This window comes from Schistocerca nitens, chromosome 5 (assembly GCF_023898315.1).
Source record: "Schistocerca nitens isolate TAMUIC-IGC-003100 chromosome 5, iqSchNite1.1, whole genome shotgun sequence".
NCBI lineage: Eukaryota > Metazoa > Arthropoda > Insecta > Orthoptera > Acrididae > Schistocerca > Schistocerca nitens.
This window is the reverse complement of record NC_064618.1, coordinates 635,850,516-635,870,618: the sequence shown is the minus strand read 5'-3', so window position 1 is coordinate 635,870,618 and position 20,103 is coordinate 635,850,516. Positions and strand designations below refer to the sequence as shown.

General features: G+C 39.4%; 1 protein-coding gene across 5 annotated transcripts in view; it reads left to right on the top strand.

The window, feature by feature from the left end:
* Positions 1-20,103, top strand: part of LOC126260923 (negative elongation factor D) — a 229,231-nt gene that overhangs the window by 56,366 nt on the left and 152,762 nt on the right. For all 5 annotated transcript variants that reach the window (XM_049958411.1, XM_049958412.1, XM_049958414.1 and 2 more), the window contains exons 4-6: positions 672-787; positions 11,620-11,729; positions 19,322-19,431. In XM_049958411.1, the coding sequence (XP_049814368.1) occupies positions 672-787; positions 11,620-11,729; positions 19,322-19,431 (336 nt within the window). The remainder of the gene's footprint in view (positions 1-671; positions 788-11,619; positions 11,730-19,321; positions 19,432-20,103) is intronic.

Here is a 20,103-nt window from a genome sequence, read left to right as displayed (position 1 = left end):
TGCATGAGCACAGTAGCCTGCAATGAAAGTTAAAGACGTTGCAATATCTTTCACTGAAAGAACATCGTCTACAGTTACACTGACTTCTATGTCTAATGTGTCTGTTTCTTCAACTTCAGAAAACATAAAATTTTTTATGGCCCCTACTGTGATATTGCCATAGGAAGGAGAACATAAAACTCAAGGCATTGCACTTTGAATTCGAAGCTTCTTTTCTGCTTCATAGACTTGTGTCACTGAAACATTGTATTGGGAACCTGCAAGCTGTCTATACTTTCCAAAACGCCGCTCAAGCACATCTGTTTGTAGCTTGGCTGTCAGTAAATAGCTCATACCAGTACAGTATCGAGCAATCTCTACAATGGCATATGTTGTATGCTGAATAGCAAAAAATGTTTCTTTTGTGAGAAACCCACTTGACAAACCCTTTGCATTCCACACATCAAGCCAGTCTAGAAAATCTAGCAAAAATTGCATAGAAACGCTATCAGTTGTCAACGGATCCATATAAGGATTCTGTTTGTGTTTCCCTTTAAACACTGATTTCACATTCATGACATCAAACCATTTTGTTATTATTCGAATGTATTCTGCTGTTGATGGTGCATGTCTCAAATCAAATTTATCACTAGCTACCTCAAGGCCCTCTGACACATGTCTTTGTGTTTCAGGGTGATATTGGGGAAGAGATGATGGAGAACCCACAAGAGGTGTTGAAAGAATGTCTCGAAAAATTTAGAACTAAAGACTACATTATGGAACCAGGAATATTCACTCAGTTGAAAAGGTAACTCTTTCGACTTAAAAACTGTAAGACTGAAGCTGCTTATTTTAAAATGCTGCATTTCCATGCAATTGTAATATATTATTTCAAAAGCACATTTATTTACATAATGTGGTGTTAAAATGATAATTGTTTGAAGAAAAGGAAGTGCTACTATATTTACCCAAGTGTAAGATGGCCCTGAATATAAGGCGACCCCCTCCTTCCCACAGATTTTTAAATGCCGTTTATTGATTTTCTACATCTTGATAATACAAATAGAAATAAAATAAAAAAGAAATGGTTTACATTAATTTATATCTTCACTCTTGTTTTTCTAAACTTCTCAGCTGGTCAACTGTGACATCACTGTTTTTGTGATAGTTTAGATCAGGGCCAATGACGGTGGTGCTTCTCTACTGCAAATAGGTTGGTGAGCCAATGCACCCTAGCCATTCGGATGGTAGTTTCATGTGAGCAATGAGAGGCAAAAAAAGGTCACTGAATTTTTAGAGCCGAAATTGAAACCATTCTCTCTTCGCTGTTGTCTCAAATGTTTGACTGCTCCCCCCCCCCCCCCCCCCCCCCCTCCCCATATGTCAGGAATTATAAGGTTGTAGTTAGGTTGGGATCAAATAGCACAGCTTATATTACTTCAAATGAAATTTTTTGCCTTAGTTGTCACTAGTACTTGGCTCTTTCTTCCGAATGTACTGCAATTTCAGGGGTTGTGCTTATATTTGTATCGGCCAAGACAGCTGTTTTTTCTGAATACATAGTGGGTTTCGAATCTATATTGATGTGAGAATGTGACATTTCCTTACCTCTTGCTTCCAAACCTGTTTTCTGCCCACTACTCTCTCATTGGCTAGTAGAACCAGCAGTTGACGTGCCCCTTTTCGTTCCCATCATACCTCATGGCGAGTGTTGACAACATTGCTGCACAAAACACCTAAGTGAGCCGCCACTGGCGCCTATCTAGACTTTTACCACTCCTACTTTTTTGGTAGTCATCCAGTTTTAAAGTACGTTAAATTCTCACTATACCTGAACTTGGACACACTGTAGTTTTTAAATGTGGTAGATGTTCATAGAAGCCAATATACATGGTATACATTTCCATGGTTGGAATCAAGATGAAATTTGGTGCCGTCTCATCATTCCCCTCCTCCCCACCTTTGCTCTAGCACTCAGCCAAGCTTGGGTTATTGTTCCCCCTCCAACCATTCTGAATTCTCTGAAATTAATCTGCATGTGACCATAGTTGCCAAAGCTTCATCTGTAAATGTAACCTGTTACATAACGCAAAAATATTGACATTAGCAGCACAGTAGTTTAATTTGCAAATGTAAGACAACCCTGTATTTTTCAAATGATCAATTTGGGAAAAAAAAAACCTCGTTTTATAACCGGTTTTTGTTTTTTATATGGTCAGGGCATCATAAACATTCCAAATTCAAACATTGAAATATTTGTTTGTAAGTAATACAGAGTATATATGCTTCGGGAAAAAACCAGGAATTTCCTAGAATTCCAGCAATTTTCCATGGTTTTAGTGTTTGGTTAAGTTTTTGTAATTTTGATTGGTAAGAACTGATAAACAGCAAAATGTGTCAACGGCTGTAGGATAAAGACTATGGAGTATTTCCTAACAGCAAACTGCTTCCGATGAGCATGATGCCACAAATGTTTACATTAAGTTCGTTTTGAGCAGTTGCGAATGGGCTCATGCCCAAGCTGACAGATTCACGCACATGCAGAGCAGTCTGGGAGTGGGAAGGGGGATAGTGACCCATTTACGTTTGGTGATTTTGCTGTTTCTTGATGTCCTATTTCCTCTTCATTTACAGTTGACACGGCAAATGAAAACAAAATGGATTTCTGTCGCTGGGAGCTGTCAAGTGAATTCAAATATGTGCACATAATTGCAGGAAGCTGTTAATTAGTTTCAGTTTTCTGATTTTATTTTATTTCCATGTTTTTTGCAGTCGAGCATTAATCACCTTGCACAACAGTGAAGTTATTTTTGTTGGTTTGCTAAATAAATGTGGCTTTTATTAATCTTTTCCACAGATGCAGTCAATTTATAAGAAATTGTCCCCCCCCCTTCACCCCCAGCCCCCCCCCCCCCTCCCACAGACACACACTGTTGGCTAGTTTCAAATGTTCACTGAATTTCAAGTGCACATTTTCATCTTCTGGCACATATGGCATTATGCTCTAATAAAGAATCAAACATGAGACAATACAGTACTGGTACTCCAAGAAAATTTGCATCCTCGGAAAGCACACTGAAAAGCTTAATAGCAGGTTCGGGCCTACTTCATTGTTAATCTGGAATACAGGGTGTATACACCCCGAGAAATCCAGGAAAAACCTGGGAATTTTTTTATCTGGGAGAAAACCGGGAGAAACCCAGGAATTTTTCATTGTTTTATTTTTCAGTTAAATTTTTGGAATTTTGACTGATAACAAATGAGGAGGTATTGAATAGGATTGGGGAGAAGAGAAGGTTGTGGCACAACTTGACTAGAAGAAGGGATCGGTTGGTAGGACATGTTTTGAGGCATCAAGGGATCACAAATTTAGCATTGGAGGGCAGCGTGGAGGGTAAAAATCGTAGAGGGAGACCAAGAGATGAATACACTAAGCAGATTCAGAAGGATGTAGGTTGCAGTAGGTACTGGGAGATTAAGAAGCTTGCACAGGATAGAGTAGCATGGAGAGCTGCATCAAACCAGTCTCAGGACTGAAGACCACAACAATAACAACAACAAATGACACTCCAACAAGGAATATTACTGTGTCCCAATACTGTAGAATAATAATACTGGACCAATAAAACGTAAATGAGAGGGGGGGGGGAACACGTTCGGTTGCAAGTGAAATGCACCATTTACAATGACAAAACACCATGAACACACAAGTGTCTGTCAACAGCAAAATGTGTCAGAGTCCTTAGGATGAAGATTATGTAATACATTGTAACAACAAACAGCTTCTGATGAGCGTGACATCACAAATGTTTACATTAGGTTCGTTTGAGCAGTTGCCTGCGGGCTTATGCGCATGCACAGTTGGGCCTCTATGAGCAGTACCTTCTACTGCTTCTGGCTACATGAAGTGTGAATGTTGACTGTATCAACAAGCAGCCAGATGCTAACTGCAAAAATTTTCTGGTGTGCCGAAGTTGCCAGATTCGCGCATATGCAGAGCAGTCTTAGTTATTGTGAGGAAGGGGGTAACTGCCACATGACTCTTGTTTATGTTTAGTGATTTTACTGTTCCCTCTTTGTTTTCAATTCCAATGTCAAAAGAAAAGAAAACACATTTCTGTGGCCGGGAAATATCAAAGGAATTAAAATACATTCGCATAATTACGGAACGCTAAAATACGTTATTAGTTTGTTTTATAATTTTATTTTATTTCCATGATTTTAGCAGTCAAGCGTTAATCACCTTGCAGAACAATGAAGTTATTTTTGTTGGTATGCTAAAGAAATTTGGCTTTTACTAATCTTTTCCACTGAGGCATTCCACAGTATTGGCCAGTTCCAACTGTTTGCTGAATTTCAGGTTCACATTTTCATCTTCTGGCATATGGCGTTATGCTATAATAAAGAACCAAACATCAGGCAGTACAGTACAGGTGCTCCAAGAAAATTAACACCCCGAAAACCACACTGAAAAGCTAATGTTCAGTTGGGGCCTACTTCATTGTGAATCTGGACATACGAGTGTGCACTTCAAGCTGAATTATGACTTTTAGTATGGTTTACAAATTCCAATACTCTTGGAGTATCCTCTGACTTTCTGTTTCTGAAATGAAATGATTGTATGGCATTGTTGGCCAGGAGGTCCCATGTGGGGAAGTTCGGCCGCTGTATTGCAAGTCCTTTTTAGTTGACGCCACTTCGGCGACTTGCGAGTCAATGATGATGATGAACACACAACACCCAGTCATCACGAGGCAGAGAAAATCCCTGACCCTGCCGGGAATCGAACCCGGGACCACGTCGCAGGAAGCGAGAACGTTACCGCTAGACCATCAGCTGCGGACTTTCTGTTTCTTTTATGACATAATGTAAGACATCTTAATGCTTTAATACGTACGTCAGTGCAGTAACATCTATTTTCTGGCGCACTCTGGCAGCTGCTGAAACGAACCTGTTTCTAACAGGTCTCAAGAAAATATTCCAAATGGTTGTTTGAAAAGCTTTACTTGCAAAGTAAATTTCCTTTTTATACAAGATGAATTATGCTATGTGTGAGAATGTGCAATGATTTTCTTAAATCACTGAGCATCTGACTTTCGTTTAAAACTTAACACTTTGAGTACCAGACACTTAGAAGAATTTTGGGCCCAAAAGACCAGACATTTATGTCATTATTTTAAATTTTACTGCCGCATATGTGTGATGTATCTTAAAAATGTAAGACACACAAAAAAAAAGAAGACCAATATTACGTGTAAAAGTGTAACTTCTCTTGCAGCTCATTAGTCTTTGAGACCAATATTTTATGTGAAAGCTTAGCTTCTTTTGTAGCTACACTGTTTATGTTAATTTAAACGTGTGTTCGCACTATGTAAGTGGTGTTGCTATTTGCTGACTAAATCAAATGTCATATGCTCTGAATATTTGCTGTCATTGGCTGGCAAGATCACATGACATGAGCTAAGATTTGCTTACAAGAAAGGGTGTCACAATATCGATTTCAATGCTTCGGAAACTAATGTGCTGTGTTTGGTGAAATTCGAATTTATACTTTCGTAATACAAAAACTATCAGTGTACTGCCAGGAAATTCTTCACCGGCGAAAAATCGTCAGCCATTCAAAGGATTGGTAAGTTTTACAGTACTGAAAGAAGGAAAAAGTGTGTTTTCACCAGGGAAAAGGGTGTCTTTTAACCGGGAAATCTGGATTTTTTTTTCCTTGTCTGTTTATACACCCTGACATGTGAATGTGTCCTTAAAGCCAATTTATGCATTTTAGTATGGTTTACGAAATTCCAATGCTCTTGGAGTATCCTCTGATGTCCTATTTCCTTTATGATTCATGTAAGATCTCTTAATGCTATATTTGTACGAACGTATGGGCTTCCTGTGTCATCGTAGCTGCACACTTGCAGGAATGCCTGTTTCCTGGCGCTCTCTGGCAGCTGCCGAAATGAACCCATGTCTAAGAAGTTGCGGGGAAGTATTGCGAATGGTTCTTCGAAAAGCATTATTTTCAGAGGGAATTTTTTTTTTTTACGCTGGATGAACTATGTTATATGTAGAATGTGCAATAAATTTCTTAAATCACAGAGTGTTTGACTCTAGTTTAAAACTTAAAACTTTCAGGACCAGCCATTTAGAATAATTTTGAGCCCAGAAGACCAGACATTAATGTCATTGTCTAAAATTTTACTGGCACATTTGTGCGCTGTATCTTAAAGTGTAACATACGCTAAAAAGACCAATGTTATATGTGAAAGCTTAACTTTTCTTAACCTTCAGACCAATATTATATGTGAAAGCTTAGCTTTCCTTGTAGCTACACTATGTTCATTAATTTAAAGTTTAAACCATTAACTTTTCCTATTTGTGCGTTTATGCTACTTAACAATCATGTTCCTATTGGCTGACTACATCATGTGTCCTATTCTCTGAATATCTGCTGTGATCGGCTGACGAGATCATGTGACATGAGCTATGATTGGCTCAGAATAGCACATTGCAATCTCTGCTTCAATACTTCGGAAAGTTAAGTGCTGCATTTGACTAAAGTGCTGCATTTGGTGGCATTTGAATTTACACTTTCGTAATACGAAAATATGCAGCATTTCGCAATATGAAAATATGCAGTGTACATGATGCTGCACGTCAAATATATTTGCAAAATGCATTCCCTTCCCCTGAGTTTCGTTTTCTAAAGGGCTAGGAAGTTCTTGTTGGTGTATAAAACCGTTACCATTCAGAGCATTGATTTTTTTACAGCTCCAGCGGAATGTACACTGTTGCTTATCATGGAAAAGTGTATTCACCCCCCCACCCCCCACCCTCCCCTCCCGTATACACCCTGTAATAGCGCATTTTGGAGAATTGGTATGTTTGCAAGTGAAAACTTAGGGGTTTTAGTTTTTTGGCAAAGCAATTTAGATATTCCTCAGTTACTATTACAGTTGCATTTACTATGGTAGAACAGAAAATAACATGAAATTAATGACTATCGATATTTATGCTGCCACAGTTCTTCGAAAGCATTAAAACAACTGATAAATATAACAGTGTTGTATGTTTTTCGGCCATCATCAGTTATTTTCCTTCCTAAACAGCAAAAATCATCTGATCCTTTTAGAGTTTCATAATCAGAGTTCCTCAACATCGCTCGATTTAATTGGACTACATTTTGTTAATCTTGTTCTGCTTTTGTTGATGTTCATCCGATATCCTCCTTTCAAGACGTCCATTTCATTCTATTGCTCTTCCAAGTCCTTTGCTGTACATGACAGAATTGCAGTGTCATCGGCAAACCTCAGAAGTTTTTATTTCTTCTTCCTAAACTTATAAAACTCGTTCTCCAAATTTTTCTTTCATTTCCTTTATTACTTGCACAGTGTACAATTTAAATAACATCAGGGTAGGCTACAAGCATCGACTCTTATAACTGCAGTCTCGTTCCTGTAAAAGTTGTAAACAGCCTGTTGCTCCCTGTCTTTTTACCTCTGCTACCTTCAGAATTTCGTAGAGGGTATTCCAGTCAACATTGTCAATAGCTTTCTTGAAGTCTACAAATGCTATGAAAGTAGGTTTGTTTTTTGTTAACCTATCTTCTAAGAGAAGTCGTAGGGTCAGTATTGCCTCACATGTTCGACATTTCTCTGTAACCCAAACTCATCTTCCTGAGGTCAGCTTCTACTGGTTTTCTCAGTCTTCTGTAAAGAATTCGTATTATTATTTTGCAACTGTGACTATAAAACTGATTGTTTGATAACATTCACCTCTCTCAGCACCTGCTTGCTTTGGAATTGGAATTAAATCATTCTTTTTGAAATCTTGAAGGTATTTCCCCCCCTCTCATACATTCACCACATGGAGTATTTTTGTCAACTGGCTTTCCCAGTGCAGTCAGTAAATCTGATGGAATATTGTCTAGTCCATGGGCCATATTTCAGCTTAGGCCTTTCAGTTCTCTGGCAAATTTTTCTCACAGTATCATATCTCCTCTCTTGTCTTCTTCTAAGTCCTGTTCCTGTTCTGTAAATTGCCTTCAAGTTCATCTCCTTCTACAGACCTATATACTTGTTCCACCTTTCAGCTTTCCATTCTTTGCTTAATACTGGGTTTTCATCTGCGGTCTTGACATTTATACAGCTACTTCTCTTTTCTCCAGAGGCCTCTTTAATTTTCCTGTATGCATTGTCTATATTTCACCTTAGTGAAATATACTTCTAAATCCTTACATTTGTTCTCTAACCATTCCTGATTAGCCATTTTGCACTTTCTATCAGTCTCAGTTTTTAGATGTTTGTATTTCCTTTCATGTGCTTCATTTAGTGTGTATTTTATTTTCTCCTTTCATCCGTTAAATTCTATATCTCCTGTGATGTCCAACGATTTCAACCAGGCTTCATCTTCCTACCTACCGTATTTACTCGAATCTAAGCCGCACCTGAAAATGAGACTCGAAATCAAGGAAAAAACAATTTCCCGAATGTAATCCGCACCTGAAATTTGAGACTCGAAATTCTAGGGGAGAGGGAAGTTTTAGACCGCATTCCTAGATGTTGACCTCCACCTAAAAGGTGGCTACATCAGTACCTCTGTCCATATCAAACCTACTAACCACTAGCAATACCTCCACTTCGATAGCTGCCACCCGTTCCATACCAAAAAGTCCCTTCCATATAGTCTAGTCACCCGTGGTTTCATCTGCAGTGATGAGCGATTCCTCTTGAAATATCCTGAGGGTCTCACTGAGGTCTTCACAGACCATAATTATCCTCCCAACCTTGTACAAAAACATATCTCCTGTACCTTGTCTTTCAAGTCTTCCACCACCTCCTAAAGTCTCACCATCTGGCCACAGAGGAGTATTCGCCTCGTAGCTCAGTATCACCCAGGACTGGAGCAACTGAACTACATTCTCCGCCAGGGTTTTGATAACCTCTCGTCGTGCCCTTAAATGAGAAATATCCTGCCCAGTATCCTTCCTGCCCCTTCCACAGTGGTATTCTGCCATCCACCGAACCTACACAATATACTCATCCACCACTACACAACCCCTGCTCCCTACTCCATAGCTCATGGCTCATATCCCTGTAATAGACCTAAATGCAAGACTGTCCCATGCTTCCTCCCACCACCATCTACTCCAGTCTGGTCACAAACACCTTTCCCATCAAAGGCAGGGCTACCTGTGAAACCAGTAATGTAATCTACAAGCTAAGTTGCAACAATTGTGCTGCAGTCTGTGTGGGCATGGCAACCAACATGACCCATCTTGTTTGTGGGCATACTGCGCAACATGACATCCTTCATTTCAACAACTGCTTCACAGCCTGTGCCATATGGATCCTTCCCACCAACACCAGCTTTTCTGAATTGCAGAGGTGAGAACTCTCCCTACAATATATCCTATGTTCCTGTAACCCTCCTGGCCTCAACTTTCGTTAGTCATTGTTCTCAGCCACCCTGCTCCTTCCCTGTTCCTATTTCAGCTCTACATAGTCCTCATTTTATTCTCTCCTTCTCCACATACAACCACCCCCCCCCCCCCCCCGCCCCTGCCCCCCATCTAACCTCCTGACTGCACCTAGCTACCCTTCCCTCCCTTCACATTGCCCCTGCATGTTGCCCAGCAGCACTTCACTGTCCCCCACCCCTATCCTGCTATCCCTCCCCTCTCTGCTGCAGCCTCCTCCTTACCTCCACCCAGTTTTCCCTCCTATCATGTACTTTGCTGCTGCTTGCAGTGTGGCTTCAGCTGCCATAGGCTGCAGTCATGATTGTGAGAGTTGTATTTGCATGTACGTGTGTGTGTGTGGGGGGGGGGGGGGGGTGGTCTCTTTTTGACAAAGGCCTTGTTGGCCAAAAGCTTATTATGTGACAATCTTTTCGTTGTGCCTATCTGCGACTGCATCCCTAATGTCTTCGTCATTTACAAAGTTAGTTGGCATATAAACTTGTACTAATATGGTGGGTGTGGGCTTAGTGTCTATCTTGGCTACGATAATGCATTCACCATGCTGTTAATAGTACCTTACCTGCATTCCTGTTTTCTTTTTATGGCCGAATTAGAAGAGAGGATATAAAATGTAAATTGCACAATGGCAGGAAAAAGCATTACGAGTAATATGTTAGCATCAAATGTAGATTTAAGTGTTAGGTGGAGTCTTTTCTGAAGGTATTTGTCTGGATTGTAGCCACATATGGAAGTGAAACATGGACAATAAACAGTTTAGACAAGAAGAGAATAGAGGCTTTTGAAATGTGATACGACAGAAGAATGCTGAAGGTTGGATGCAGCAATCACGTATCAAAATGAATGGAATTGTAGAGACAGAAATTTGTGGTATATCTTGGCCAAAAGAATGGATCAGTTGATACGTCACATTCTGAGACATCAAGGGATCACTGATTTAGTATTTGAGGGAAGTGCTCAGTGTAAAAATTGCAGAGGGAGTCTAAGAGACGAGTACAGTAAGCAAATTCAGGAAGCTGTATATTGCAGTTCTTATTTGGAGATGAACAAGCTCATGCAGGCTAGAGTAGCAGGGAGAATTTCATCAAACCAGTCTTCAGACTGGACAAGAACAGCAACTATTATTACTACTACATTCTTCAAACGGAAAGTAAGCTGTTTAGTGGAAACATTTCCCAGCCAAATTCGAAAGTGTGTTGCTCAGTAGTTTTGCAATATATGAGTAGCAATTACAAAGGTAAACAATGGTTGGTATTCAGTAGCATCCACGAGATTTTGCCTTCAGAATCTACCCTAGATCCCCAAATTTTTCACGGATAAGGTTGTGGATCTACATGCAGTATGAAGACTTGTATGAGGAGGAGGTTAATCCTCTTATCTACCAAGGATATAAATTCCTAATAGTTATAAAATTTCCATTTTATAAATATTTAATAATACTTTATGGTGTCTGATTTTCATTGTTTTAGTAGAATTTTAACACACATGAAATGAAAAGTAAAACACCTACAGCTGGCACTTTTGCATTTAGTTTATTTATGCAATCAGTTTTGTTGTTCCATTACATTATATTCAGGCCCTGTGACCAACGCAAACTGTGAGGAATCCAATTTTGTGTGAAGTCATAACAGGTGGCTAAAAAAGGCAGTAACTGGTGTCTGTAGTTCTCTGGTTTACATGACCCTATCAGTTTGTCCGTAAATCAACAACTGTCAGAACAACATTGAAATCAGAGTGTCCAAAGATGGAAATAAAAGTCTTTGGATGTTCTTGTGTTGTACTGACAGTCATTGGTTGATGAACAAAGGGATAGCATCATTTGAACTAGTTACAAAATATTGGCTCCTGTTATGACAACACATGAGACTGAAATCCTCCCTGTTTAATTTGGTCAAGGGGCCTGAAGGTGGCATAATGGAACTCCGAAACTGGTTGCATAAATAAACTAAACAAAAAAGTAATGGCTGTAGGTATTTCGGTTTTCATTTCATACTGAACTGCAGGAGTCCTGATAACCATCCATTACAAAGATTTATCACATATTGTTTACAACTGGAAACTTACTTGAATGAACTGTTCATTTTTTCCATTCATCACTGATACTATAAGTGTTAAAAAAGCTTTGAATTCAGTTTTAATCTTCAACATTTTTTTTATTTAATTGACAGATATTTTCAGGCTGGTGGAAACCCAGAACAGGTCATTGAGCTGCTTTCTATCAATTACAGTGCTGTGGCTCAGATGGCAAATCTTCTAGCTGAATGGTTAATTACTGCAGGTAAGTTCAGGATACCTCATACTGGCAGGGTTATATTCACTGCCTATGTTAATTAAATGATGGAGTACCAGTGGTTCAAACAAATGTCATAAGAAGGCACGTTATCCACATAAGGTGATAAGCCAAAACATTATGACCATGTGTTTAACCCTTTAACTGCTCTGGACATGTTAATGTGCGCGCCTTTGTACCTGTCCCTGTGTGCTCTGAATGTGTTGATGCGAGCCACCAGTCCTTCTACCTGGTACTCTGAACGTGTCTATGCGTAGACACATTCAGAGCACACAGGGACAGGTACAAAGGCGCACGCGTTAACATGTCCAGAGCAGTTAAAGGGTTAACAGTGTATTGGTCTACATTTGAAATGCAATACAGCAGCAGTTCTGCATGGCATGGATTTGACAGGTCATTGGAAGTTTTTCGGAGATATGTAGCACCAGATGACAGCGCAGGTCGCACATTTCCCATAAATTATGGGCTGTTGTTTGTGGGCATGGAGCTGTTGCCCAGCAGTGTCTCGGATGTGTTCCATTGGGTTCAGATCATGCAAATTTGAAGGCCAAGACATCTGGATGAGTTCACTGTCATGCTGCTCAAACCACTGTAGCACAATTCTGGCCTTGTGATATGCACAGTTGCCTGCTGGAAGACACCATCACCGTTGGGCAAGAGATCAAGCCAGAAGGGGTGCAAAGGGCTTGCAATAATGTTCTTGTAGTCCACAGCTGTCGTTATGTCTTCAGTTACTACCACGGGTCCTATGGAAGATAGATGAATGCATAATACTGTCTATGTTGACCTGTATCCATGGCATGGTGTATTGTTTTGATCAGCTTTACCCCTGGATGGTTACTTATCTTGACCACCAATCTGGTGTAACAAGAAACCTCATGCATCTTACCATCCAACATTTCAATTGATCCGCAGTCCAGTCTCAGTGATCCCGTGCCCACTGAAATTGTAATTTATGATATGGTTGGGTGGAAACCTGACAGGCTCATCTGTTATGGAGCCCCATATTCAGCAGTGTGTGCTGAACAATGGTGCTCTGTTGTCAAGCCCCCGACCTCCATATTGGGTGAAGAGGTGTGGTGTCCAACACCTTCTTGTCTACTTGTGGTTTCGCTACCCTCCAAACACTTCCAATAGATGCTTATGACATAAGCACATGAGCAGGTGACCAGTTTTGCTGTTTCAGAGATCCTCATTCTGAGGTTAACTGTCTCCTGAGAAGTCTTCTATAAACTGTAGTAAAATGTTATGATAACCACAAGTGAAGAAAACTATACATGTTTATGTATGTAAACGTGCTATCAATAATGAAATATTATTTTGGAACAAGAAAACTCTCCACCATTACTTGTTTTGAACATGAAAAATATTAGTTATAAATACATTTTTGTGTAACAAATACAAATACTATGAATAACAAAGACTGTGAGTATGTTATGTCATGGAATTTCTATATAATTGCAGGATAAAGACTTGGATGAATAAAATGATCACTCTGGTGTCAGCCCTCAAACCTACTAGGCACTTTTGTATGAGGTTGCTTCTGAATGCATGATTTTGTTAATTATATATTAAGTTTTTCCCAGTATGTGTATAAAAAATATTTGTCCTTTTAATCTCATTTTTTCTCCCTCCATGTGAACATAATTAAGTGGAAATAATTATCACTAGAATTCAAATTTTATCGTTGGCCATTGGCCATTCTTTTGTCATAATGACACATTTGCAGCCATTACATGCATTATAAGTAATCTCATGGTTTTTGGGCTTCACCCACAAGACAATAAGAAAAAAAAAACTTTAAATATGTAACATTGGGAGTAAAAGCACAGCTACGTAGATGATTATATCGTGTCTCTCTCTGCAACAATATTTATTTATCAGGCATTAACTACTACAGTTTTAGACAAACCATGTTTATTTTTGATCTAGTAGTGTGTGTTGACAACATAAGGAAATTGTTACGGCCCAACCTAGTACCTTTACTTAGAATTATTTACCTATGTAGCAACATTCATGATTGTTAGCGTATATTTTAGCTGCTACTATGTGTATGCAAATTCCTTACCACATCACTTGCGTGGCACCAATTTCGTGTTGGGCAATGACTGTAACATTTTTTTCACATCAATATATAGAGATGCTAGGTAGTTCAAGAAATATGTGGTTTGAGAACCATAGTTACAAGTGCTACTCTGATAAGAAGAGATGGGCACAAGAGAGGAATTTGTGGTTGCCTGCATCAAATCAGTTCGAAAACTTTTTTTTTTTAATGGGGAGGGGGGGGGGGGAGGGGATTTGCAGTCTTTCACTCCTTAATGCTTGTGTATTGAATAACCAATGGCAGGAATAAAAGAAAGGTTCAGAGGTAGGTTTTAAGTTCAGGATGAAAGGATATCAGTGATAAGATTAGGTGATGACATCGCTATCCTTAGCGAAAGTGAGGAACAATTTACAGGACTTCTTGAGTGGAATGAACAGTGCAATGAGTATAGAATATGAATTTAGAGTAAACCAAAGAAAGAAGAAAGTGATTGGTAGTTTAGCGATAAAATTAACATCAGAATTAGTGACCATGAAGTAGATAAAGTAAAGGAATGCTTCTACCTTACAAGCAAAATAACACATGACAGGCAGAGCAAGGAGGGCATAAATAGCAAACTAGCAAAGGTGACAAAGACATTCATGGCATAAATAATTCAACTAGTATCACACAACAGGCTTAATTTTAGAAAGAGATTTCACTTACATACACAGTGTTGAATGGAAGTGAGTTACAGACTGTGGGAATGGTTCCAAATATGTCTTGTTATTGATGTGGTTGAAAATCTTCTTCATTGACAATGCTTGTAATGCATTGCTCTGAACTCTTTCTTGCCCCTCCATACAGTGTTGAAAGCTCTATGTAGCACCTGTCAAAACATAGGAATGCCTATTGATGAACTCCATCTGCCACACGTTACTCAAGGAGTACTTCAAACAAATAATAAAACACAAAACAAATATTTGAGCTAATGCAGTATATCATATACATTCACTTGTGTGCAAAAAAAGATGAAAGTAACTTTTACATGATGTGACACTGTCAAGTAATATAGCCCAATGAAACTTGGACCACACGTAGAAAGAAATGCCGCAGTATAGTACAGAGGTAACTGAATGAAATTTGCAATGAGACAAACAGATATAACACTTTTGTTCAATGACAACAATTAGTCTGAAGTCAACTGTGATTTATGATGGTCCCCAGAACATTCAAAAAATGGGACCTGATTCTTAATAGGGTATGTGATCGCTTCAGGTGGCAAAGCGTGTTCTGCAACATGCACCTATACTGACCATAAGGTTGGTAAGAAGTTCTTGTGGCAGGGCATTCCATTCCTCCACCAGCACAATTGACAACTGTTGGATGGTCAATGGCACATGTGGACGTGCTGTAATACATCTCCCAATGCATCTGACACATTCTTTATGGGATTTAAGTTGGGAACCGGTAGGTCAGGCCATCCATCGAATATCCTCAGCCTGCACTGTTTGATGTGTTCGTGTATTGTTATCCATAAAAATGAAGCCAGGACTGAATGCTCCCCTGAAAAGATGTGCATGTGGAAGGAGAAGAGTGTCACAATAACATCTACTGGTACATGTGCTGTGTTAAAAGATTTGGAGGTCAGTGCACCCATGCACCATTATGGCCCCCCCCCTCTCTCTCTCTCTCTCTCTCTCTCTCTCTCTCTCTCTCACACACACACACACACACACACACACACACACACACACACACACACACACACACAATATGACATCTCAGCCCCCAAAACCATCAATGTTCCTGTGTGCATTACTTGTTCCCACCTATTGCCTTACAACAGAACATCCAGCTTCATTACTCAGACTGAATCTGGTCTTGTTCAAGAAGAGCATACAACTGCACTCCTTGGTAAAGTCCCTATACTCTTGGCACCATTGCAAATGATGCTGCTGATGTGCAGGTATCAATGGAACATGACTTCCGGTCATTGGGCAGAGACCCTTCCATGCGGTCGCGTGAAATTGTGTGTCTTGCAATTCTGTTAAATGTGGTTGAAATGGCACCCGTTATATGACGTGAGTCCCATCTCGCGTGTTGCATAATGTAACAGTTATCTACTGCTGTGGTTGACCATTTCCTCTCATTCGGACAGCAATGCCTGTGGTTCCCCATGCACATGAAATAATGCTGTGAGCCATACCAACCTCCTGGGCTACACTCGTCATGCCTCATCCTTCTTCTGGTTTCCCAAAGATTCTTCACCAGTGAAGAAGTCATCCAAATGTTATCTCCAGGTGTTGTTGTAATGACCACTACCAACACAGTGCACTGTAACTGCCTGCTGATGGGTATACTCCCCCCCACCCCCATCCCCCACCTGATTCTTTCACTTGCCTCATTTTGCATAGCCAGCCACATTTGGCACTGTAGTCACGGTGACCTCATGTTGTGTGACATCCAGCTATCTGTGCATAACTGAGAGATCTCTGGCAACATGCTCCCACCCATTTTCCTTTCACAGAGTTGTTAATATGTTATGTTACTTTATCTATCTAGTCCCTAAGTTTTGCAGAGCAGTGTATAAATAACATGTTTCTGTAGCAGTTAACTATAATAGAAATTATAATAAAATTATTGTATACACATTTGTCCATTTATAAACATTGAGTATGTAGAAAATTTCACACCCCTAATGTTTATGGGAAAATTTACTAATTCAATTGAGCCAAATTCTCTACCCTCACACCAGATAAGAAGAGAATTTAAATGTTTGAGATGTGTTGCTCTAGAAGAATAATGATAATTAGACTGATAATATAGGGAATGAGGAATTTCTCTGCAGAATCAGTGAGGAAGAAGGGAAGCAGGAAGAAAACTGACAAGAACAAGGCCAAGGTGATAGGACATGCATTCAGACATGAGGGACTGATTTCCTTGGTAGCAGAGGGAGCCGTTGAGAGTAAAAACTATAGGGGAAGATAGAGACTGGATTAAGTCTGGTAAATTTCCATGAAAGAGTGGTATCTTTTTGTAGTGTCTTCATGGTTGGTAACTTGATGACTTCAAGGATCATATAAAAAATTTCAGCAATGTACAGTGTACAGTTCATTGTCGACATCTGTCTGAATTGGTCAGTGTTATGACTGCAGTTAGAAATGTAGAATACAGATTTGCATGCTATTATTAAACACTTTCATTTGAAGGACTGTGCAGCCATACAAATCAAAACAGAATTGGATGAAGTTCACATGTACTATGCACCATCATTGAAAACCATTTGCTTTTGAGTTAATGAATTTAACCTTGATTGGACAAGCACTGAAGATGAGCGACACCCTGGCTGTTCAGTTGAAGACACCACATTGGAGACCATTGACAAAAACCAATGCTGTACTAATGCAAGACTGTTTAATTAAAGTTTGTGAAATTTCTGAGGTTATAGGCATCTCAAATGAGTGAATGCATAATATCCTAAATGAAGAATTGGCTATGATGTTGTGTTTGTGAGGTGGATGCTGTGATTGTTCACAGTCAACCAAAAATGCATCCAGCACAAAATTTCAGCACAATGTCTGGCTATTTGTAATTGTATTCTGTGACACTTTTTCACTGGTTTGTGACTATTGGTGAAACATGGTCCATCATTACACACGAGAGTCAAAACAGCAGGCAAGAAAATGGACAAAGATTTGTAAAAGTGCATCAAAGAAGGCAAAGAACATTTTGTCAGTTCGTAAAGTGAAGGCCACCATTTTTTTTTTTTTTTTGGAATTTCTGAGGAATAATCCCCACAGAGTGCTTCGAAAAAGGCAGAACTGTAATTGGAACCTATTATGCTTTGTTATATGATTGTTTGAAACTTGTGTTGGTTGAAAAAAAGGCCAATTGGACACGTAAAAAAGTGTTCTTTCACCGGATACGGCACCAACCCACATATCAGTAATAACAATGACGGAAATGCATGAATTGGGATTTGAATTGGTTCCTCATCCATGCTGTTCACCAGTTTAACCCCCAAGTGACTTCTTCCTATTCTGTAACTTTAAACTTTGTCTTGGTGTAAAGAAATTTCATGAAATGGGGAAGTGATAGTTGCAGTCAATGAGTATTTTGCAGAGTTTGAAGCAAGCTATTTGTCCGATGGGATGAAAAAGCTGTACACTGATGAGCCAAAACATTATGACCACTGACCAGTACGAGGTTGTACGGTGTATGATGGTGTTGAGGGTACATGACTCGGTAAGAGAAGCAGAGACAGATTGGTAATCATTCTAGCAACGATAAGTGGCGTAGTTGTAGAAATCCACCGACTTAAGCGATTTTGACAAAAGCGATTGTTGTGGTCCAGTGCTTGGAAGCGAGCATCTCGTAAATGGCAAAGCTGGTCAGCTGTCACATGCTACTATTATGAGCACCTATGGAAAGTAGTTGAAGAATGCTGAAATCATGAGTAGGTGACAAAAAGTCGGATGAAACTTCCTGGCAGATTAAAGCTGTGTGCCCGACCAAGACTTGAACTTGGGACCTTTGCCTTTTGTGGTCAAGTGCTCTACCATCTGAGCTACCCAAGCACGACTCACGCCCCATCCTCACAGCTTTAGTTCTACCAGTATCTCATCTCCTACCTTCCAAACTTCAAGAAGTCGGATGTCCATATCTGAATCCGATGAAACCCAACTGGGCCACTGTCGGGTCCCAGCTCCTTGCCCTTAAACCACCGGCCGTAAATTATGGGAAGTACATAACTTGTAGGCATCCGGTGCCACTAACCTGTTTAAACCTATCAAGTACTCTTCGACTTCATGGCACTCGGGAGTCCTGCTGGATTGCGTTCCTGAGGCAGACCAACACACTTTTAAGCAAATGGTCATAATATTTTGGTTCATCAGTGTATTTTCCTCAAAGGAAACTGTGTTGAGAAGTAAGGTGGGTTGTTTGTGAAACAAACATTTTTTTCCTTGCTTTTTTACCCGACTTATCAAATTACCCTTGTGTGTGTGTGTGTGTGTGTGTGTGTGTGTGTGTGTGTGTGTGTGTGTGTGTGTGTGTAAAACACCACACAAGACGTTTCTACATATAAAGCTAGTTTTATACACACCATCCACAAAAATAGGACCAGCTTGATTGGAATAAAAGATTTAAAGATATTGTACTCTTCACAAGTGTGGCAAGCACTCGACTACAGTAATAAGCAACCAAAAGTCTGTTAATCTTTCCTGTTGCCACTGCTCACATTGTATATGCTCCATTTTATGTAGTCAGACACAGAATTGCGCTACATCTTCCTTGATTATCAAAGGGCATGTCTGAGGATTTCTTAGAAATAATGTTAATCATCTTGTTATTTTTGAAATGAAATGTTGGGTTCTTTTAGATGAATGAAACATTTCCAAAGTAGCACCCTTGCTATAGATTGCAGTGATTAGATGTGGTTGATGAATATAATTTTGTATGACTTCCTTATCTGTACAGAACCAGGAATATAACATTGTAATGAGTTGTGCTGTTGTTTCAGAAATAAAGGCTAACAGAGATTTGTTTTTTACAGGACTAACAGTTACAAACGTTCAGGCAATGGTAGAAAATCATGTAAAGGATATGATACTGAAGACATTTGATCCAAAGAAGGCGGACACAATATTCACGGAAGAAGGTGAGGTACGTATGGTATTTTGTGTTACCTCTTTATGATTTTTTGATGGTAATTGCATAATTTTAAGATGGAATTTTTCTTCGTAAGTTCATTCCTCTCCTACTTCAGTTTTGATATACAAATAATGGAAGGAGTAATAGTAACAACTCACTATATATTTGAGGCTTTGAGCGCTCAATAAGCATGTAAATGAAACTAAAAGTGATGCTGCTTCTTCAGGCCATTGTCCGAAAGCTTAGCAATGTTTTCACGCATGTTTTGTTGCCTGTTGACGACTCGACACCTCAACTACACATGGCAAGTAGTTGCTTTACTCTTTACATTATTTATATTCCACAAAGAACTTTGCATTGCCCTTCTTTTATTATTATTCTTTCTAATGGTGCAACTGGTTAAAATAATAATTTAAAAAATGCCTCTGCATCCAGTGCAACTGATTCATCACTTCTTAAGAAGGATTTTGTATCAAATAACATATGGAGGAGGACAAAAAAAGGGGGGCAGGAAATTCGTCATAACGTCTTTATTTCTTAATATTTTTTATACCAAATTTTGATCACCTTCAATGTATTCTCCATTGACCGCAATACACTTCTTCAAACGATACTTCCATTGTTGAAAACAGGTTTTAAATTCACTAATTGCCTTCCAGCGATTTTTGTTTTACTTTCTCCCCA